Source organism: Anabrus simplex, chromosome 1, assembly GCF_040414725.1.
Source record: "Anabrus simplex isolate iqAnaSimp1 chromosome 1, ASM4041472v1, whole genome shotgun sequence".
In the NCBI taxonomy this organism is placed as follows: domain Eukaryota; kingdom Metazoa; phylum Arthropoda; class Insecta; order Orthoptera; family Tettigoniidae; genus Anabrus; species Anabrus simplex.
The window spans coordinates 884,824,330-884,842,630 of record NC_090265.1 but is presented as its reverse complement, the minus strand read 5'-3'; the positions used below and the strand labels follow the sequence as shown (position 1 = coordinate 884,842,630).

Genomic DNA, 18,301 nt, shown 5'->3' with positions numbered 1-18,301 from the left:
ATCTATTACATTCGGGCGCTGGTGGTGGTGTAGTTGGTCTGGTTGTTTCCATTGCTTCCTCACCGGGTGGCCGGGCTGTAGTGTTTGGTGGGCTGGTTAGAATAGCGGAGATGGGAGACATCATAATTGGGGAGGTGTGGGTCGAAACTATGGTGGTTATGGGAGTCTTGGGTGAGGTGAGAGTAGGATAAATGGCGGTAGTGGTGGTAATGGTAGTAGTAGGGGTTGTATATGTATAGGACGGGAGCTGTGGTGAGGTGTAGGGAGGTGGCTGGGTGCCAGGTTTCGGTGACTGTGGTGGAGGAGTGTATACAGGCGGCCGGGTTCACGGCTTCGGTTCGAAATCATTTTCCATGATTTTCGGGAATGGTTCCACGATGTGCGGCCGTCCTTGAATGAAGATTCCATATTTCAGCGCCTTCTGAACGTCGTTCGCCGTGGCAAGTTTGACCAGTACTTTTTCTGTTGGGATGAAGTTTTCTAGTATCCTGGATAGGTTTATTGCTGGTACGCCGCTGATTTGGAGCGAACGGAGAAGTGCTCCGTCCGTGAGGGCGAGATCTACGCCTTTAATGACACAGTTAGGCATTTTGGGGAGGCCGACTTCCTGTTTGGTGTCTGGCCTGTTTATGCTGGTTGGCACGGCAGAGTACGGAGTTATATATGTGGTGTTCCCCTGCCGTAATAAAAATTGGCGTAGATCGTTTTCCGAGTTCGCGTGCGTGCGTGCGTGCGTGCGTGCGTGCGTGCGTGCGTGCGAAAAGTTTTCATTCCCCACCCTGAATGGAAAGGAAAGGCCTCGTGGCTAAGGGGGCTTTAGTATTATGATGAGTTTTTTTATTGTTTCCATTACATTAAAATACAGAGGTGCAATATGAATGATACAGAGCAGAGATATAGCCTAATGATTTATGAGAGTGGGCTAGGGAAAAGGTGTAAGGCGAAGGTATTGTAGAATGAGGAGAAGTTGGCGAGGGAAGTAAGAAGAAGGCGGAGTAGATCAAGGGTTGGTGGAGTGGGGGTGGGATAGGGTGGCAGGGGTGGGACAGTAGGTGATCGAAGATGTGGACGAGGTGAAATAGGAGGAGGGTCAGGCCGGGGACGACGGCGAGGTGTGTTAGGACGGTGCAGGGGTTGTGGGGGAGAATGCGAAGGTTCCACACGATGATGGCGACCATAGATGTGAATTCCGGAAGTGATGAGGCGCTGGACGGCGTCTGAAGTGGGTAGTTGAATCCGCACCAGGAAAGGAGGTCCATCTGAGTTATAGATGCGGAAGGCGCGCTGTACAGGAATGTCTGCCTGGCGGAGGTCGTGGGCAAGAACGGCAGGAGCTATGCTGGGATCGATCCCTCGGATGACGCAACTGTAGATAGATGGTGGTGAGTGCTGAGGTAGGCGTACCGCGTTCTCCGGAGAAGCAACGGTATGTCCCTCGGCAGATGGCTGCGTAGAAGGAGGGTGAGATGTTTGAGCAGCAATAGGAGGGAGGGGGAGAGAAGCTTGCGAGAGGAGGAAAGGATGAGACATAGTCAGAGTAGTAAGAGAAGCAGAGATATGAGCGACATTGGTGGTAGTGGTGGTGGTAGTCATAGTAGTGGTGGTGACAGATACGATACAAGGAGTAGTAAGGGAAGCTGGAGTAGATACGGTAGTAGTAGTAGGAGGAGGAGAAGAAGGTCAGGAAGACACTGGTAAAAGGGGTGGTGGGGACTGGGGAGGCGTAATGTCAGCACTAGCAGCCAGTTCTTCGTCTGCTTCAATCTCAGCTTGGATGTGAGCCGGTGTAGAAACCACGGAGTAGAGGCGGTGATGGAGGAGAGCGCCGGTTTTCTGGACTGAGAGACAGGCAGCGGCAGATGTGTAGTAGAGCAGGACCTCTGGTGCTGGATCGGTGCCTTGGTAGAGGCGGTGAACAAAGTAGACACCGGTCGAGAGAAGGGCTTCACAGATGTCCTCTTCCGGGATATCGGGGTAAATGTCCTGGATGATGCAAGTGGATAACATTGCTGGGGAAGGCCGTCAACCTACTTAGGGACAGCCAATTATGCTATTTGGCCTGGCGAGGTGAGATGTATAGTTGAGGCGTCACCCCGGCCGCACAAAAATATAGGATATGTGAGAGAATATCTGAGTCCACTTAAAAGGAGACCGACGAAAAGCCCTCGTTCCGAGTTTGGAGAAGCGATGATTCTTTACCACCAGCAGTGCTGTCCGCTAGGGAGTTGCCGTAGGAAAGCAAACCCTCTGAGTTTGATTCGAAGCCAGCAACGTTTAATGGTCCGTTACGAAGCATTTGTGTAGCGAACGGTATTGTTGCAGTGTTGCACAACTCCCAATATATTCTAAAACATGTTAAATCAACCATCTTTGATCGTATCGGTCTCAGGCAGTTGCACGAGACTAGCAAGTCCCCTACTGAGAAACAGTTCCAAATGTCCTCGTTAGACTGCACCACTTTGCGAAGATGACTTCATTCCCACTTTCTCTCCTCTCGCTAAGATAATTTCATTTCGATTTTTTTTAATTGCAGTTTTTGCTTTACATTGAACCGACGCAGATAGGTCTTACGTGTCGGTAGATTTACTGGCATGAAAAAGAACTCCTGCGAGACTAAATTCCGGCACCTCAGCATCTCCAAAAAACCGTGAAAAGTAATTAGTGGGACGTAAAGCCAATAACATTATTATTAAGAGTAGTTAACTGTAGTTATAATGTACAATTAGCCTCGTATTTTCTGGGTTGTATTGTCAGATATATTACAGTTTTAGTAGGAATGTAGTTCATTATTTAACGATAATAGAGTTTCTTATTATTTCTGTAAGCTATAAAAATGTGACATTTAAAATTTTGGTGCAACACCCAGCTTCAGATACCACTAGCCGCCACTGATTGCATGTATCGAGAATGTTCAAGATATTAAAAATTAACGTTGGACATACATAGCCTACGCATATAGGACCTACAACACCCTGGCGTTTAGTATTCTTCTGCTCAATTTTCAATTATATTTAGCTTGTTCGTTGCATTCTTAAATACACGTACGGTAGGCTTACGATTGAACTGATTTGTTTACTATTCTTCAGCAATCATTACAATAATAATAAAATAAATAACGGAATCAAGTTCATAATTTTATGTATAGAAATAGGCCTATTACAACAATATTTCTTCTCTTGTTCCACAGATCAGGATACTGTCTACTGTGGGGCTAGCAATCGGTTGCAAACTTAACCTGAAAGAAAAGATATTCGTCGCTTTCTCCTGGATGGCGAAAGCAACTGTGCAGGTAGGTAATTATGATATTATTGTTATCAGTAATATTTGTTTTATTTTTTAATATTTTTTCTATTGATAAATAGGGTTCTAAAGAGCAAGAGCTCTGTCAAGACGTTCCGTACGAGATATTCAAGGACGGGAAATAGAGCACAATAGACTCGGCCTCGAGATACTTCCGACTACCGCCACTAGAGTTCTCTTTACTGAGCTGTCTCGCCCGCTCATTGCAACACGTTCGAATATGGAAAAAACTATAAAAAATCATTAAAACTAGTCATTTCAGAAGGCAGCAAACAGATATGAGGGAAAAGATAGACCAAGAGCAATTGTTTGACTTATTTTCTACAACGTATTTCTTACACTATACTTAAACGAAATAATTCACGAAAGAAGCAGAGAAATCTGATAGCGAGTTTGTCACTTCTTACCGATTCCTTTAATTGTGCCTCAGAGTATCCGATAACCGGATTGAGATTGCGGTCATAAATAACTTTGGGTTTAATCGCCCTTTCACTGATTATCAGCGTTCCAATCTTTTCCTGCGCACATCTGTTGGTTTGACATTCGTATTGAAGCCGCTGTTTGGTTAGCTATGTTATGCCCGTTTCGCCATTAGAAAATCATATGTAATTTCTTAGCGTCTTCTGATACAGTAGAGTTAAGCAGTGCAAGGATCACAGAAATCTGTTACTGGTAAGTCCGTTCCTATGCCATAATTCCTTTTGACATCCATTAGTTCTCTATCATCATCATAATCATCATCACCTTCTTCTTTTTATCATTCTGGAGCAAAGGTATCCCCTATCATCTTCCAGGTTCTTCTGTCTTGGGCAGTTCTTATCCACAATGGCCCAACAGTTTGCCTCACTATATCAGACTACCTACACAATAAATAGTCTTCTTTGCTTTCCATCTATTGGAATCCACTTCATTATGGCCTTTCTCCATTTCTGGATATCAGATCTTGTTATAAGTCCTGTCCAACTCCACTTCATAGACAATATCTCCTTTTATACATCCTTTAATTCAGTTGTGCATATGCCTTATGACAGTGTTATGGAAACAGCCCCTCAGAGTTATACTCAGTAAACTTCTTTCTGTCTTTTGCTGACTCACAAGAAGTTTGCCAACATATTATTTAGTTACAGACCAAATATCAGGATAGGAACAAGCAGAAGACACAAGTGTGCATTACTTCCCTCTTGAACATGTAACTTTCTTATAATTTCCTTCTTGAAATCGAGCAGATGATCAGTCTTGAGATTGAAGCTAAGTGACCATTATTCCCACCAGGCAGCTGTTGTTCTCCTCCTGATCTCTCTTTCCAGGTTGCTCCAAAAGGACACCATCTACCCTTCAACATATTCAATTGTTTCTCCATTCAGCATTATTAGTTCCTCAGGGTTGTTTGCTGTTAACATTATCTTTGCTGCATTCATCAGCAGTCCCACTCATTTACTGTGCCCATACAGGTTGCTTAACACAAACTGAAGCTCTTAATGATTCTCTGAAAACAGAGCATTATCTTCAGAAAATCTCAAAATGGAAATTTTCTAATATTCATATTAATGCCATATTTTTCATTCTTGTCCAAGAATCAAAACATATCCTCCAGTAGATAGTTGACTCAAGTTTGGCTCTTGCTTTACTTTGATGGTAGATATGATGTTATGTAATGCTTTGGCACTTCTTGCTTGGATAAAGCACTCAAAAAACATGAATGTTCTTCTGTGTCAAAAGCTTTGGTGAAGTCAACAAAAGTTACATGGAGTTCTTTGCATTTCTTATATTTCTCATTGACCTGATTAACAGTACTGGTATGGAGATGGTCTGTTATAGAAAATTCAGATCAAAAACCTGCCTGTTCAGCTGGCTGGTTAATGTCTAGGGTATTTGTCATTCTTCTCAACAATTTTGTAGTTGAAAGTTTACATATGTAAGACATCAAACTAATTGGAGGGTAATTGTTAATGCCATTGTTAGAGTCTTTTTTGTATACAGAAACTATCTCAGATCTGGTCCACTCTTCTGGTATCCTTCACATACTGAGAATTGAATTGAATAAGTTCATTATTGGACCTACCAGTTTGCTATATATCATTTGAAGAGCATCCCACATTAGGTACTAATACTGTAACACTACTTCCCCAGACCTCACAACTGATGAGAACCACCAAGTCTCAGTAGAATCTGATAATGTTTCCACTTGTGCCAAAATTCTCCTGTCATCTGTTCTGCATGACCTTCATTGGTCAATTCTTCTTTTCTCCTGATTTTGTTAGCAAGACTTCCATTTTCCTACTTTCTCTATCATCCGCTTCCTTTGATACAGAATTTTTTGTGTATCCTCCTTCTTTTAATGACTGAGAATCTTGTTATTTTGCCTATTAATACAATAATATATTCCACCACCTAATAGGTGGAGGTTCAAGTAGGCCTTGTATTTGTTGTATTCTTATCACTGGAGCAAGTCATAGCTCTCTACAGTACAGTATTGTATACTGGTAAATTAGCCCATTTCCCTACAGAGACAGGTTTATTCATTTCAACTAGACATGCATTACTGTGACTACTAATTAAGTCAAAAATATTATTTTGTAAATTAATTTTACTTTTGCATGTAGCCTTAACCCAGCATTACTTGCTATGACTTGACTTGTGCCATTACTTGCTAGTGAGCACAGTGTTTATGTTTAAAAGCCATAATATACCAGTAGTAGCAATTGGGAATTAGAAGTTGAGGGAAGGCAAAATAATGTTCAGACAAAAAGTACGCAGGTTGGTAGAATATAGCGAGATTATAGTAGGTATATACATCAAAACTGAAAGAGAAAAAAGCTACAAAATGTTAAGTTTTTAATGATCTTTGAGTGAATTTCAACAGAGTTAAAGTTTACCAACTTATGTGCAGTATTTTTTTTTTTCAAATTTTTATTCAGCACTATACAGTGAGTCTTTTACTAAAGGTACAATATTACACATGTATTACAATTAAATAGAAGTACGACATGACTACACAATTAAAAATAATTTACTATTTGACTTCACACTAAGAAACTAACAAGCGGCAAGCAGGTGAAATATACTTCAGTCTCCATGACCTTGATAAAAAATATATACCCCTGCTACCCTTCCTCACAGCACATGTAAAGTCTCCACTACTTGTTGTGGCACTATACAAATTTGTTAGCCATGACGAACAATATTTTGTGCGTATTTCTGCTAATAATTTTGTGAATAATTAAAGAAAATAAAGGAAAGAATTAGCCAATAAGACAACAAATTGCTTATTTTAATAATTTCTATAATTCCTAGTTTCAGCTGGCTAAAATGGAATAAAAATATAATGCGCCTGCCCCGCCTCACCACCCGTAATTGCTGCGACTGTAATATACCCATATAAAGATGGAGGTATTTTTAATTCATCAGTTTGAGATATTTATTTATTTAGGAACATGACCAAGTGGAGTGGCTGCGCATGTTAACATACTACTGCTATGGAGCCAAGCTCTGCATTTGGGAGACACGTGAGTTCGAATGCCACTGTCATTTGTCCTGAGAATGATTTTCTTCCGTTTTCTGTTTTACACTTCCAGCCAAATTCTGGGACAGTTTCTATTCATAGGCCACAGCCTATTCCTTCCACCTCCTTACCAAATTTCATTCACCATCATTCATTTCATCTTCATTAGCTCCTCAACTAAGGTTGGCATCAGAACAAACAATTATAAATTCATCTCACCTTGTCCCTAACCCTGCATCAAGAAGCAGAACTAAGGGGTAGACAATTTATTTAGGAACATGAATTCTTAAATACTTAACCTTTCAACTGCCAGCCTCATACGCAGTGCCCATGTCCTATACTACCAAGGTCTAATGAGCACTTTTTACTTTGCAGTAAATTATTCATAACAATTTCAGTTCAATTTTTGTAAATTGGATGGGCATTTTTTCGTTTTGGAGGTAATGCTTTAAGCATTTCATTGATGTAAATTAATGCACCTTTATTTTATATTTTTTTAATGAAGTGATAATTCAAGTAAATATTTTCTTTCTTTGAAAAAAGTATTTCATGATCAAAAATGTTAAGAAAAATATTTTTATTATAAAAACTGCATTATTTTAGAGAGGTGGTGTTTTCTATGTCATATATAAAACTAGAGCCTTATGCACAATATTACAGTAACAACATTTTTATGATTATTATTATTATTATTATTATTATTATTATTATTATTATTATTATTATTACATTAACATGAAATTTTCTAATCTCACATTATATGCAAATGCTGCAGTTCCTGATTCATTTAAGTAAAATGATTACTAATGTCTATTTCACACAAACCTAACACTCAATAATTCACTTTTTGCCTTAAAAATATGATACAAGGAACTATTTACTAATATTTACACATGTTTATGACGTGTTCTAACAAATGTGCTTAAGGAGGCACAAAGAGTGTACACCCTTCTTACACTGTTTACAAATGTACCTGGTCTTTTTCTATTTACCACCTTGACTAGTACTAACATTTCTGCATACGAAACAGTTGCATTTTTTTTTTTTTTTTTTTTTTTTCGATAAAAGAGTAAGGGGTTCGTTGCCCGCCCACGGGAGCTGAATTGCCGCTTGGTCACCAAGCCACTCGGCAGCAAGTTCTTCAACTAAACTTGTTGTATATATTCTTATTTAATCCAATACTAGCCCAAACATGTATTATATGTTATTAAAATGAATAAATAACTTGGAAAATATTTTTTTCAGAATGTCGGCGTTTTTAGACTGAACCTCGAACGTCCGATCAATCGAATGTTGGCAGTTAAAAGGTTAAACACATTTGAGATAGGAGGAGTATGCTTAGTATGAACTAAATAATGCAAACATATAATCCAGCATGATAGGAAACAAACATTTTATGCAGTCAGTCATCACTTCTGTTGCTTTCAATATCTTTTGTGGAATACTGTTTGCAAATTTTGTTTCAGGTTCAAACATTTGTAGCAGGACCATACAGGCCCTAGTTAGAAATTCCATCCTTTCCTAAAATTAATGGAATACAGCCTTCAATCAACGAAAGATTTTGCAGACACTCTGTTTCAGAATTATGATCACTTTCGTAAACCTCATCTGTTTCATTACTATCACTTTCATTGTTCAAGTCCACTTTCTCCACTGTTCCACCCAAACATGAAGGTATCCGATCAATGGATGCCATTATAACTTGTATAAATTCACTAACAACAGTCACAGTATAAACATTTACATTAAACATAAGCAGAAGACAAACCTTGATTTTTTTCTTTTTCTTTTTTTTTCTTTACAAGTTGCTTTACATCGCACTGACACAGATAGGTCTTATGGTGATGATGGGATAGGAAGGGACTAGGAGTGGAAAGAAAGCGGCCGTGGGTTTAGTTAAGGTACCAGCATTTGCCTGCTGTAACAATGGTAAACCACGGAAAACCATCTTCAGGGCTGCCGATAGTGGAGTTTGAACTCACTATCTCCTGAATACTGGATACTGGCTGTACTTAAGCGACTGTAGCTATCGAGCTCGGTAACCTTGACTTATTACAATGCACAAAGTTTGAGTAGCACTGTTACTCGCTAATGAGCGCACCACTCACTAAACATGCACTGTTGCTCCTAATAATGGATTGGGAGGTCTTAATTACCAAAGATAATGAAAATAACTGACACATCCCCTTCTTAACAATCTGTTTGAAAGGTACAGGGAGTTTCAAAAGTAGATGTCTTGTAATATTCCGGCAAGAAGCAATATACTATGGAGGTGAGCGCCACACTTACCATATGAGTAACCAGGGGTTAAACTACATACACAGTATCTGTGAATAATAATGTTATTTGCTTTACGTCCCACTAACTACTCTTATGTTTTTTGGAGATGCCGAGGTGCCAGAATTTAGTCCCACAGGAGTTCTTTCATGTGCCAGTAAATCTACTGACACGAGGCTGATGTATTTGAGCACTTTCAAATATCACCAGACTGAGCCAGGATCGAATCTGGCAAGTTGGTGTCAGAAGGCCAGTGCCTCAACCATCTGAGCTACTCAACCCAGCAGGTATCTGTGACGTGGTAATGAGAAAGTAAGACATCTTCATAGGTAGCATCAGAGATGGTTGGTTGAATGAGTAGCCAGTGTGAAAGGAATAGTCAGTAACAGAACACAATATGTTGATGCCCCATATTTGGCTTGTCCAGAAATAGGTCCTGAAGCAAAGAATATGACAAACCATAAAGTAGGCTCAGTTTTGTGATCACGAGAACACAGGACAATTCTAAATGTGTATGAGACTCTGTTAGTATGTTGTGCAAAACAGTTTCTGAGTGTGTTATCATCTTCATCATTTTAATACTGTTTCATAATGTAGCCTAAGAGGAGACAGGATTCAGGCACCTCCTCTCCTGAGTGACATTATGTGCAGCCATTCATCATGGATTCCACGTATAGACTATAGTAAATTTATGGACCTTATTATTAACTGAAGGCCATTTCTCCAATGTATGTCGCTTATGATTATTTAATGAAGGCAGTTTTGTTCACAGAAAGCCCTTTTTTAGCTTCAACCTTAAATTGTGTCATTGTTTAGGGAAATAATAACAAATAAGTGCCGAGTAAGTTAATGTTTTAAAATTATGAGAAAGAATTTTCAATTTCTTATTTATTAGAAGAAATGGTGGAGTAGAGGACTCTGTTAACATGTTGAGTAGTGGTAATTTTATACCTAGGCATGTATAAAACAAAAAAAAATGTCATTCAAATACAAAAAGTAAAAGAAAAAAAAACCTAAATCAAAATCTCTTTATTTGCAAATGAGGTGTCTACATCGGTGGCAAATGGTACACTAAAATACATTATTGTCAAGCACTAAATATTAAATTAACAAGAGAAGAAAATTTTCCTATTATACAATATTATACAATTTCATTAACAATTTTTTTTCTATTAAACACACAGCTCATCCTTAATAAATTTATATTATTTAAAAAATTCTACATATAATATCTCCTATACTTACGAACATAGTCAACTCATATACAGTTTGTGGAATTACTTCAAATGATACAATACAACTGGTATAAGATTAAAATTTACATTGCATTTATTTACTTTTTTTCTTTTAACCTAAGTAGCACAACGACCTGCTGCGTCTTAACCAGAGTCCCTTTTGCCACCACTTTTCAAAGTTCCTGAAGGGCCTTCACAGCTACCGTAGCGGTCCCAGGGCCCTCGAAGTCCCGACTGTACTTCACCCCTACAGGCAGTCCCCTACTTTGGCTGTCCAAACTCCTTCGACCAGGGGATGGAATTAATTTATTTACACACATTTTTATTTACATTAACCTGCACTGGTCGAATGCCCTCTAACATTTAATTTATTTTCTCTGTTGCTGTTTATTCTCTTCTTGAATATCTGTACAGATTTTGGAAAAGGATCAAACACTACCCCTGGTAAACTGTTCCACTCCTTCACACCCTTCCCAATGAATGAAAATTTACCCCAATCACTTCTGCTAAAATTCCTTCTAATTTTATATTTGTGGTCAGTCCTGCCGATATAATTATTTTCCAACTGGAGTCTCTCACGGATATCTCCCCATGCTTCTTCTCCTGTAAAGGCTCTATATAATCCTATAAGTCTAGTTTTCTCCCTTCTCTTACTTAAAGTTTCCCACACAAGTTCCTTTAACATTTCTGATACACCACTTTTTCTCCTGAAATCACCTGTTAAAAATCTTGCTGCTTTCCTCTGCACACTATCCATTTCTTTTATTAGATATTCTTGGTGAGGATCCCTAACACTGTTTGCATATTCCAATAATGGACGAACCATACTTAAGTAACTTTTCTCTTTTAATTCTTCGTTGTATCATTTAAGTAGTCTCATTATGACATGTAAAGATCTGTATGCTTTCCCAATAATGTCATCCACATGACCCTTCCAGTGCAAATTACTTTCAAATCTCTCACCTAAGTATTTGCACTTGCCGTCTTTTGGGATAACTACCTCATCCAAAGTATATTCAAATTCAGTTTTAAAACTCCTGTTTGTAAATGTTGATTTGCCTTCATTAACCTTCATATTATTCTCTTCAACCCATTGTTGGATACTCTCAAGGTCCCTTTGTAATTCTAAACAATCCTCAATGTTATTTATTTCCCTATAAACAACTATATCATCTGCATACATTTTTGATGTTATATTGTTCCCTAAATCATTTGCGTACTTGCGTATATTAAGAAAAGTAACGGACCGATTATACTACCCTGTGCAATTCCCTTCCAAACTTTCTCTTCCTGCGATACATTATTTCCTCCTTTGACTTTCTAAACCTTTGAATTTAGAAATGCTTTTATCCAACGTGTAACCCTTACGTCCAATCCTATTCCCTCCAATTTCTTTAATAATATTCCATGTTCCACTCTATCAAAGGCTTTGGAAAGATCTATGGCTATGCAATCTAACTGGCCTCCTGAATCCAATTGATCTGATATGTCCTGCTGAAATCCCACCAGTTGTGCCTCACAAGAAAATTTCTTTCTCAATCCATACTGGCTCCTTGTGAACCAATTTTTATCATCACATATCGCTCTGATGTACCTAGATATTAAACTCTCCAGTACCGTATTTTACAAACTATACTGGTCAGGCTGATTGGTCTGTAGTTCTCTGGTTTCCTTTTATCACCCTTTCCTTTATAAATTGGTATTATTATAGATTCCTTCCATTCCTTTGGTATTACACTATTATTTATGACATAGTCAAAGAGAAATTTTAAATAAGGCACAATGTATCACCCCATTGTCTTCAACACCTCCCCAATAATTTGATCACTTCCTGCTGCTTTTCCTTGCTGAAGCAGTTGGTTTTCTCTGAAAATATCTTCATTTGTGAATGAGAAGCTTCTTCTTTCCCTCTGTGTCTCTCCCTCTCTATCTTCTGTTTCGGTTTCCAATGCCTGACAATCATCTACTGAATCTCTGAATTCCCTACTAAATAGGTTTGCTTTCTCAGTATCTGTTAAATAGAGTTCACCCTCTTCTCCCACCATTGTAGAAATTTGGATTCCTTTTCCTTTTTGATTCCTGATATATGAATACAGCTTTATCCATTTCCCTTTGTGGTCATTACCCCCTTGAAGTATGCCATTCATATAATTCTCTTTTGCTTCCTTTTTCACTATATTCAGTTTCCTCATTACCTGTTTTCTAGTTTCTCTACTCTCCCTACCCTCTTTGATTTTCCTGTTTACTATTCTACATTTTCTTTTTAATTTTCTTATTTCCCTAGTATAATAAACAGGGTCTGAGGTCATTTACCCTTCTTAACAGGTACAAATCTCTTCTCTCCTTCCCAAATGATTCCTTTAAATTTAGCCCAAAGTGTATCCACATTACTCCCTTCACTTATCCAACAACTGAATTGTGATTTAAGGAAAGTCCCAAATTCATCAACTTTAGTTTTTCTGTACTATTTCTTGTCTTGTGTGACCCTCTTTTTAAGCCTTTTTGGTACCAGTCCTACATCCATTATTACAGCCTTATGGTCACCTATTCCTTTAATTACCTCAGTTTTATCAATAATTTCCCATGGTTTAACCAAGAATACATCTAGTAAGTTATTGAAATGAGTCTGTTCTTGTACTACTTGTGTAAATCCTCCCTCCCAAATTAACTTATTTGCCAGTTTCTATTCATGGACTTCACTTGCAGCTCCATTCCATTCAACTTCAGGCAAGTTTAGATATCCCCCAATTATTATCATATCATTATTATTGTTTTTATGAGTATAATCTATTATTTTCTCAAATATTTCCATGTCTCTTTCCTCTCTTCCAGGCCTTTATGTTCCTATAATTCCCACGTCCTTCATATTATCATAAACTAATTTTATCCCTAATATTTCATCCCTTTCATCAGTAAACCATTCATGTGAACAATAAGTTTCCTTCACCAGAATAAACACTCCCCCTCCCATTTTATCTCCTTGGTCTCTACGATAGACTGTGTACCCTTCTGGAAATAGTTCTCTATTACCCACAGCTTCTCTTAACCACGATTCCACTCCTATCACCACATCAGTCTCATAAGATTCCATCAATGTACCGAATTCTGATTGTTTATTTACTACATTCTGACAGTTTACCAAGAGCAATCTCAGACCCCCTTCCTCTCTAAAACTTAACTGTTGCAATTGGGTAACTTGAAATTCCTTACTTTCCTGAGTTTCATTTTCTAGTTGACTGAGCCAGCTTAAAGTACAGCTGGCTCTTTCTACTAGTTTTCCTGGTCAGTATTATAACTCAAGGGAGTTGCCTTTTTTACAGTACACATCTTAAGATTAATAAAATCTAGAACAATATTTGCAATCTTTCGTTTACCTGAATTGTTTAAATGAAGGCCACGCTTTGTGTAACAGTGTCTTTCAAAACTGCTTTGTTCAGTTACCTGTGTATTGCGAAAATGTTTACAAATTTTAACCATATCTGTATTAACTTTGTCCACTTCAATGTTCACACATGAGTCTCTAATCAAATCATGCCTGTGGGGCACGTTCAGTACAAAGATGTTAGTGTGAGTCAGCTTACCTAGTGTAGGCCTACATTTAAGTTGAGAAATTACATTCTTAACGTCGTTGTGAGCTACGTCGTTCGTCCCGCCGATGATCACAACTGCATCACGACTTCCGAGATTTCTTGCTGCCTGTTCCGTGTTTTCCAATACCTTCTTGATTGGGACCCCTGGATAGATGACGGCCGATGCTTCAATATCTTCATTGTTCATTTTCTCCGCAATTCCCCTCGCCTATCACCAAATATAAGAATGTTAGACATTTTCGCCGGTGCACTTTGTGGGATTTTAGGCCTACCTTTGCCGCTTCTCGTAACGGATTTTGCGCTATACGTTTGACTGCTTCCCATACGGATAAGTCCTTGTGTATCGCTTACTTCCCTCAAGGCTGAAAATCTATTTGTGGTGTCAATTACAAAGTTGTCCTTATTTAACTGTACACTTTTCCTCCTAGAATCTGAAGCAAGTTGACACCACGCGCTAGAATTCACGGAGCCACCTGTGTTCTGAGTGTTTACTGGTACCGGTACCGGTACTTTCGATTCCAGTAAACGTACCTTCTCCTTTAAAATCTCATTCTCCGCTTTTAATGCTTGTAAATCCTGTTGCAATAAAGCGAGAATTACAAGTACATTATCATTACCTCCATCCTCCAAGGAATGAGATGCCAGCGATTCGTTGACCGTTGTAGGCCTAGGTTTGTTACTGTTATTCAGTTTGCTCTCGCCACTGCTAACACAGGTCCAAGTATCTACATTTTTAGCAAAAGCAGCACAACATATTCACTCAAAATGGTACCAAACTAAACACTTTTCACACTGGATACCATTCTTCACTCACTTCTTGTTTACACCACACTTATTCCCGATTATTTCGCGAGAGAACCGGGAGCTATCTTCCCTTACATCCTTTGCTGACGCCATCTTGAAAAAAAGTCTCTTTTCCCCCCTAGGATTGTTGGTGAGTACAAAATCTCTCATAACACTAAAATACTTAAATGAAAAGGCAGGAATCCAAAATGTAACTCAAATGTTGTTAGTTGCCACGTTCATAACTTAAACAATTAAAAGAATAATTGAATTCCCTGTTGTATTTCTATGCAAAATACTCATATTTCAAAGGATAAAATGTTATCGAAACAGACTTTCAAGGTATTAGGTCGTGTTACGTACATGTAGTACGTGTTGAAAAGATGTTGTGACCATGGGATCTTTCCAAGGCATGAATAACTAACACTGAAATATGGAGCTGCCTCTGTGGATCAGTGATAGTATCGGCCTCCGGATCCGGATCCCAAGATAGCGGGTTCAAACCTGGCAGAACTAGTCAGATTTTTGAAGGGCAGAAAAAAGTCTATTCAACACTCCATGTCATTTAATGTCGGCATGTAAAAGATCTCTGGTTTACTCGGTCTGCCATCTAGTAGGCCTAGAGTAAAAGAAAACGTCGAAATTGAGGAGCAGATAGCCAGATAGCATCAAATTGAAATGTCTGCATATGATAGTGGAGACCATAGGATTATTATTATTATTATTATTATTATTATTATTATTATTATTATTATTATTATTATTATTATTATTATTATTATTATTATTATTATTATTATTATTGGAATATGTCTTTGTTGTGTCATACCAATTTCTTATGTGTAACTTAGGTCTTTTATAAATCTATAGATTAGTTACTCATCATATGTTCCTTACACAGTTAGGGAATGTAGGACTGAATGAATGAAACTGATTAATTAGGAAAAAAATAACAGGCCCACGTGGTAGTCATGGCTGTTAAGGTACCAAGTCCTCATGGACTGACACCATGGTTTGCCAGTTCAAGTCCCATAGCTAGAAAAATTATTTTCACCATCAAAATCCCATAGGTAAAAAAATATTTTCACCATCAGAATACTGGCCAGTAGAGTAGAAATGTATGCCCAAGGACTGGGTTAAATTCCAAACCTCTCCACAATGCTCAAATTGAGTGAGGGGCACATGATGTTGTTGATGGCAATTCTTCCATCAGATAGAGCTGTTAAGCCTTGAGCAGACCCCTCAGTGTTATTTGACAGAAGCAAGCTATGCACTGATGCTGGACAGACATACCCATATGCTTGCATATTGATCTTCACCTCTGGGGCAAGAAATTACCAACTGCTTGGCCAAAGATGATACACACAAAATGAAGTTTGCAACCAAATAAATGAAGAACACAACAACCCATCATGATGCCAATGGATTCTTATCCAGTGCCTGTACATTAAAACATGCACACATACACAGGAAAGAAATTACCCTGTGTGTGTTTTTAGTGTAATTTTTAATAGCTATCCCTGTTTTGGAATAATTACCTCTCACTTTATAAATTTTCAGGCTGCTTTGGGTCCTGTCACTCTGGATTCAGTTCGTGAAGCTAACAATCCACAAGAGACACAGTATGCTGAAACTGTGCTCATGATCTGTGTCCTGTCTATTCTCGTGACTGCACCTCTTGGTGCTGTGTTGATCACCGTCTCCGGGCCTCGTCTGCTCAAGAAGACTACTATCCCTGCCATTGTGGAAGGTTGGCGGCGCAGTGCACGACCTTCTCTCAGAGACATATCCATCATCGATGAGGAAGAAGATGGTGAAGGTGTGGCCACGTAACATTTTTTTTTTTAGGGGACCAAATTGCCTATGACAAAGTCAGTGGAGAACACTGAAGGAACAAGTTCTGTCCTGCATTTCTTGTTGGAATGATACAGATGGTGCTATTTTAATCAGAAGAAGTTAATGTAAAATAAGGATTTGTTCTGATCAAAAACTGAACCCAATATTATGCTTAAGTTGCAATATTGAACATACATTTAGATATGGGTGACCAGTAAATTGTTTCTTTGTGAAAAACGCATTGATGTTCAAGAATTGTATGGGTGAAAGCTATTTAATGTGCGTTATAGAAATGACAGTGTAGCAATGAAATGTTATTCTTCCTGTTAGCAATACATGGAGAAAACATTAATATATATACTGTATCTAGTGATATAAATCAAGTGTCAGAGACTGCAGTCAAGAAGACAAATTAAGTATGGTACCAACCTATAGAATTTCAACCACATTGTTAGGTAGGACTGGTAACAGAAAGGAAATCATCAGTAGTAATAAGTAGCCTACAGTAGTAATACGGTAATCTGTTTCATAAAATATTCTATCATGACATAAACATATAAGCTAGAGATTAGAATTTCTTATCCTTGTCACAGTGCACTATTCATGATAAATGAACTTGGTTTTAGTTTTGAGAGGAATGATTCATATCAATGAAGGATGATAACTGAAGGTTATATAAATAGGCAAAGCTTTAACCATCACTGATTACAAACTGGCCTATTTACAACTATAATATTCTCAGAACTATCTCCATGTCATTTCTGAATGCATTCTACCAGGAGAAGAAAAAAATTGGGTTGAAAGAGAAACATGATTATTTCCTTTTTATAGAAATAGGAGAAATTTTTATGCAGTAATACTCAAAGCAGATGTTTTGTACCTACATAACTGTACATACTCCCCTTTTACTCCCCTTTCTATTATATTACCTACCAAATATGTTGCCAGTATTTAGTACTGAACTTTCACAAATGATGAACTATAATATAAGCATAAAATATTGTTAAATAATGTAAATAATAACTTGTATCAAATAAAGTTACAATATTCTTCTAATGACTGAGATAAGATGTCTCAAAATCCAGTATTAAAGCAAAACATTGATTAGTAGATCATGAGATGATCATTACTTACCAGGAGCATTACAAAATACCTGTGATAGCCTGGCACTATCACCTGTGATTGCTCAATGTTCTGAGTGAGTGAGGAAAGCTGTTACAGGATACAAAGTGATATTTCATTAAATGAAAAATGTGTTTGCCTGTGACAATTTACTGTTTCCTTTATTAATCTCTTTATTTTTATTTTTTGTTGTGATATGGCTTTCCAGTGTTGATTTAGTTTTTAAAAGTGTTAAGTTTTCAGTTTGTCAAACACAAGATACAAATTTATAATGCTATAGGTAACATACCTGGAACAAAAACAAAAAGAAGTTTTATTAATGATAGAATGACATGTTTCTGTCATTAACAAAACTTTTCCTGCTGTACAGTTCAGGTTGTGTAGTAGCTAGTTTACATTTGAGGGATGGTATGTTTGAACCCCACTACCTGCAATCTTGTAGACAGATTTCAATGGTTTCCTATTTTCACACCAGACAAGTGCTGGTGTTGTACCTTAATTAAGTCAATGATGAGTACAACAGTTATTCATTAATAAAACTGTTTATTTGTTTTCAGGTACTGGTATCTGTGTTTTATAAATTTGTATCTTGTATTGACTGAGAAAGTTAAAAGTTACTCTAATTTTAATATTTCTTTGCCAAGATGAATGAGATT

General features: G+C 37.8%; 1 protein-coding gene across 3 annotated transcripts in view; it reads left to right on the top strand.

Annotated features, from left to right (window-relative positions):
- Positions 1–17,835, top strand: part of Nha1 (Na[+]/H[+] hydrogen antiporter 1) — a 450,871-nt gene extending 433,036 nt beyond the window's left edge. For all 3 annotated transcript variants that reach the window (XM_067148046.2, XM_067148052.2, XM_067148058.2), the window contains 2 exons: positions 3,188–3,289; positions 16,248–17,835. In XM_067148046.2, coding sequence (XP_067004147.2) covers positions 3,188–3,289; positions 16,248–16,520 — 375 coding nt within the window. In that variant the 3' untranslated portion in view covers positions 16,521–17,835. The remainder of the gene's footprint in view (positions 1–3,187; positions 3,290–16,247) is intronic.
- Positions 17,836–18,301: the final 466 nt, after the last annotated feature.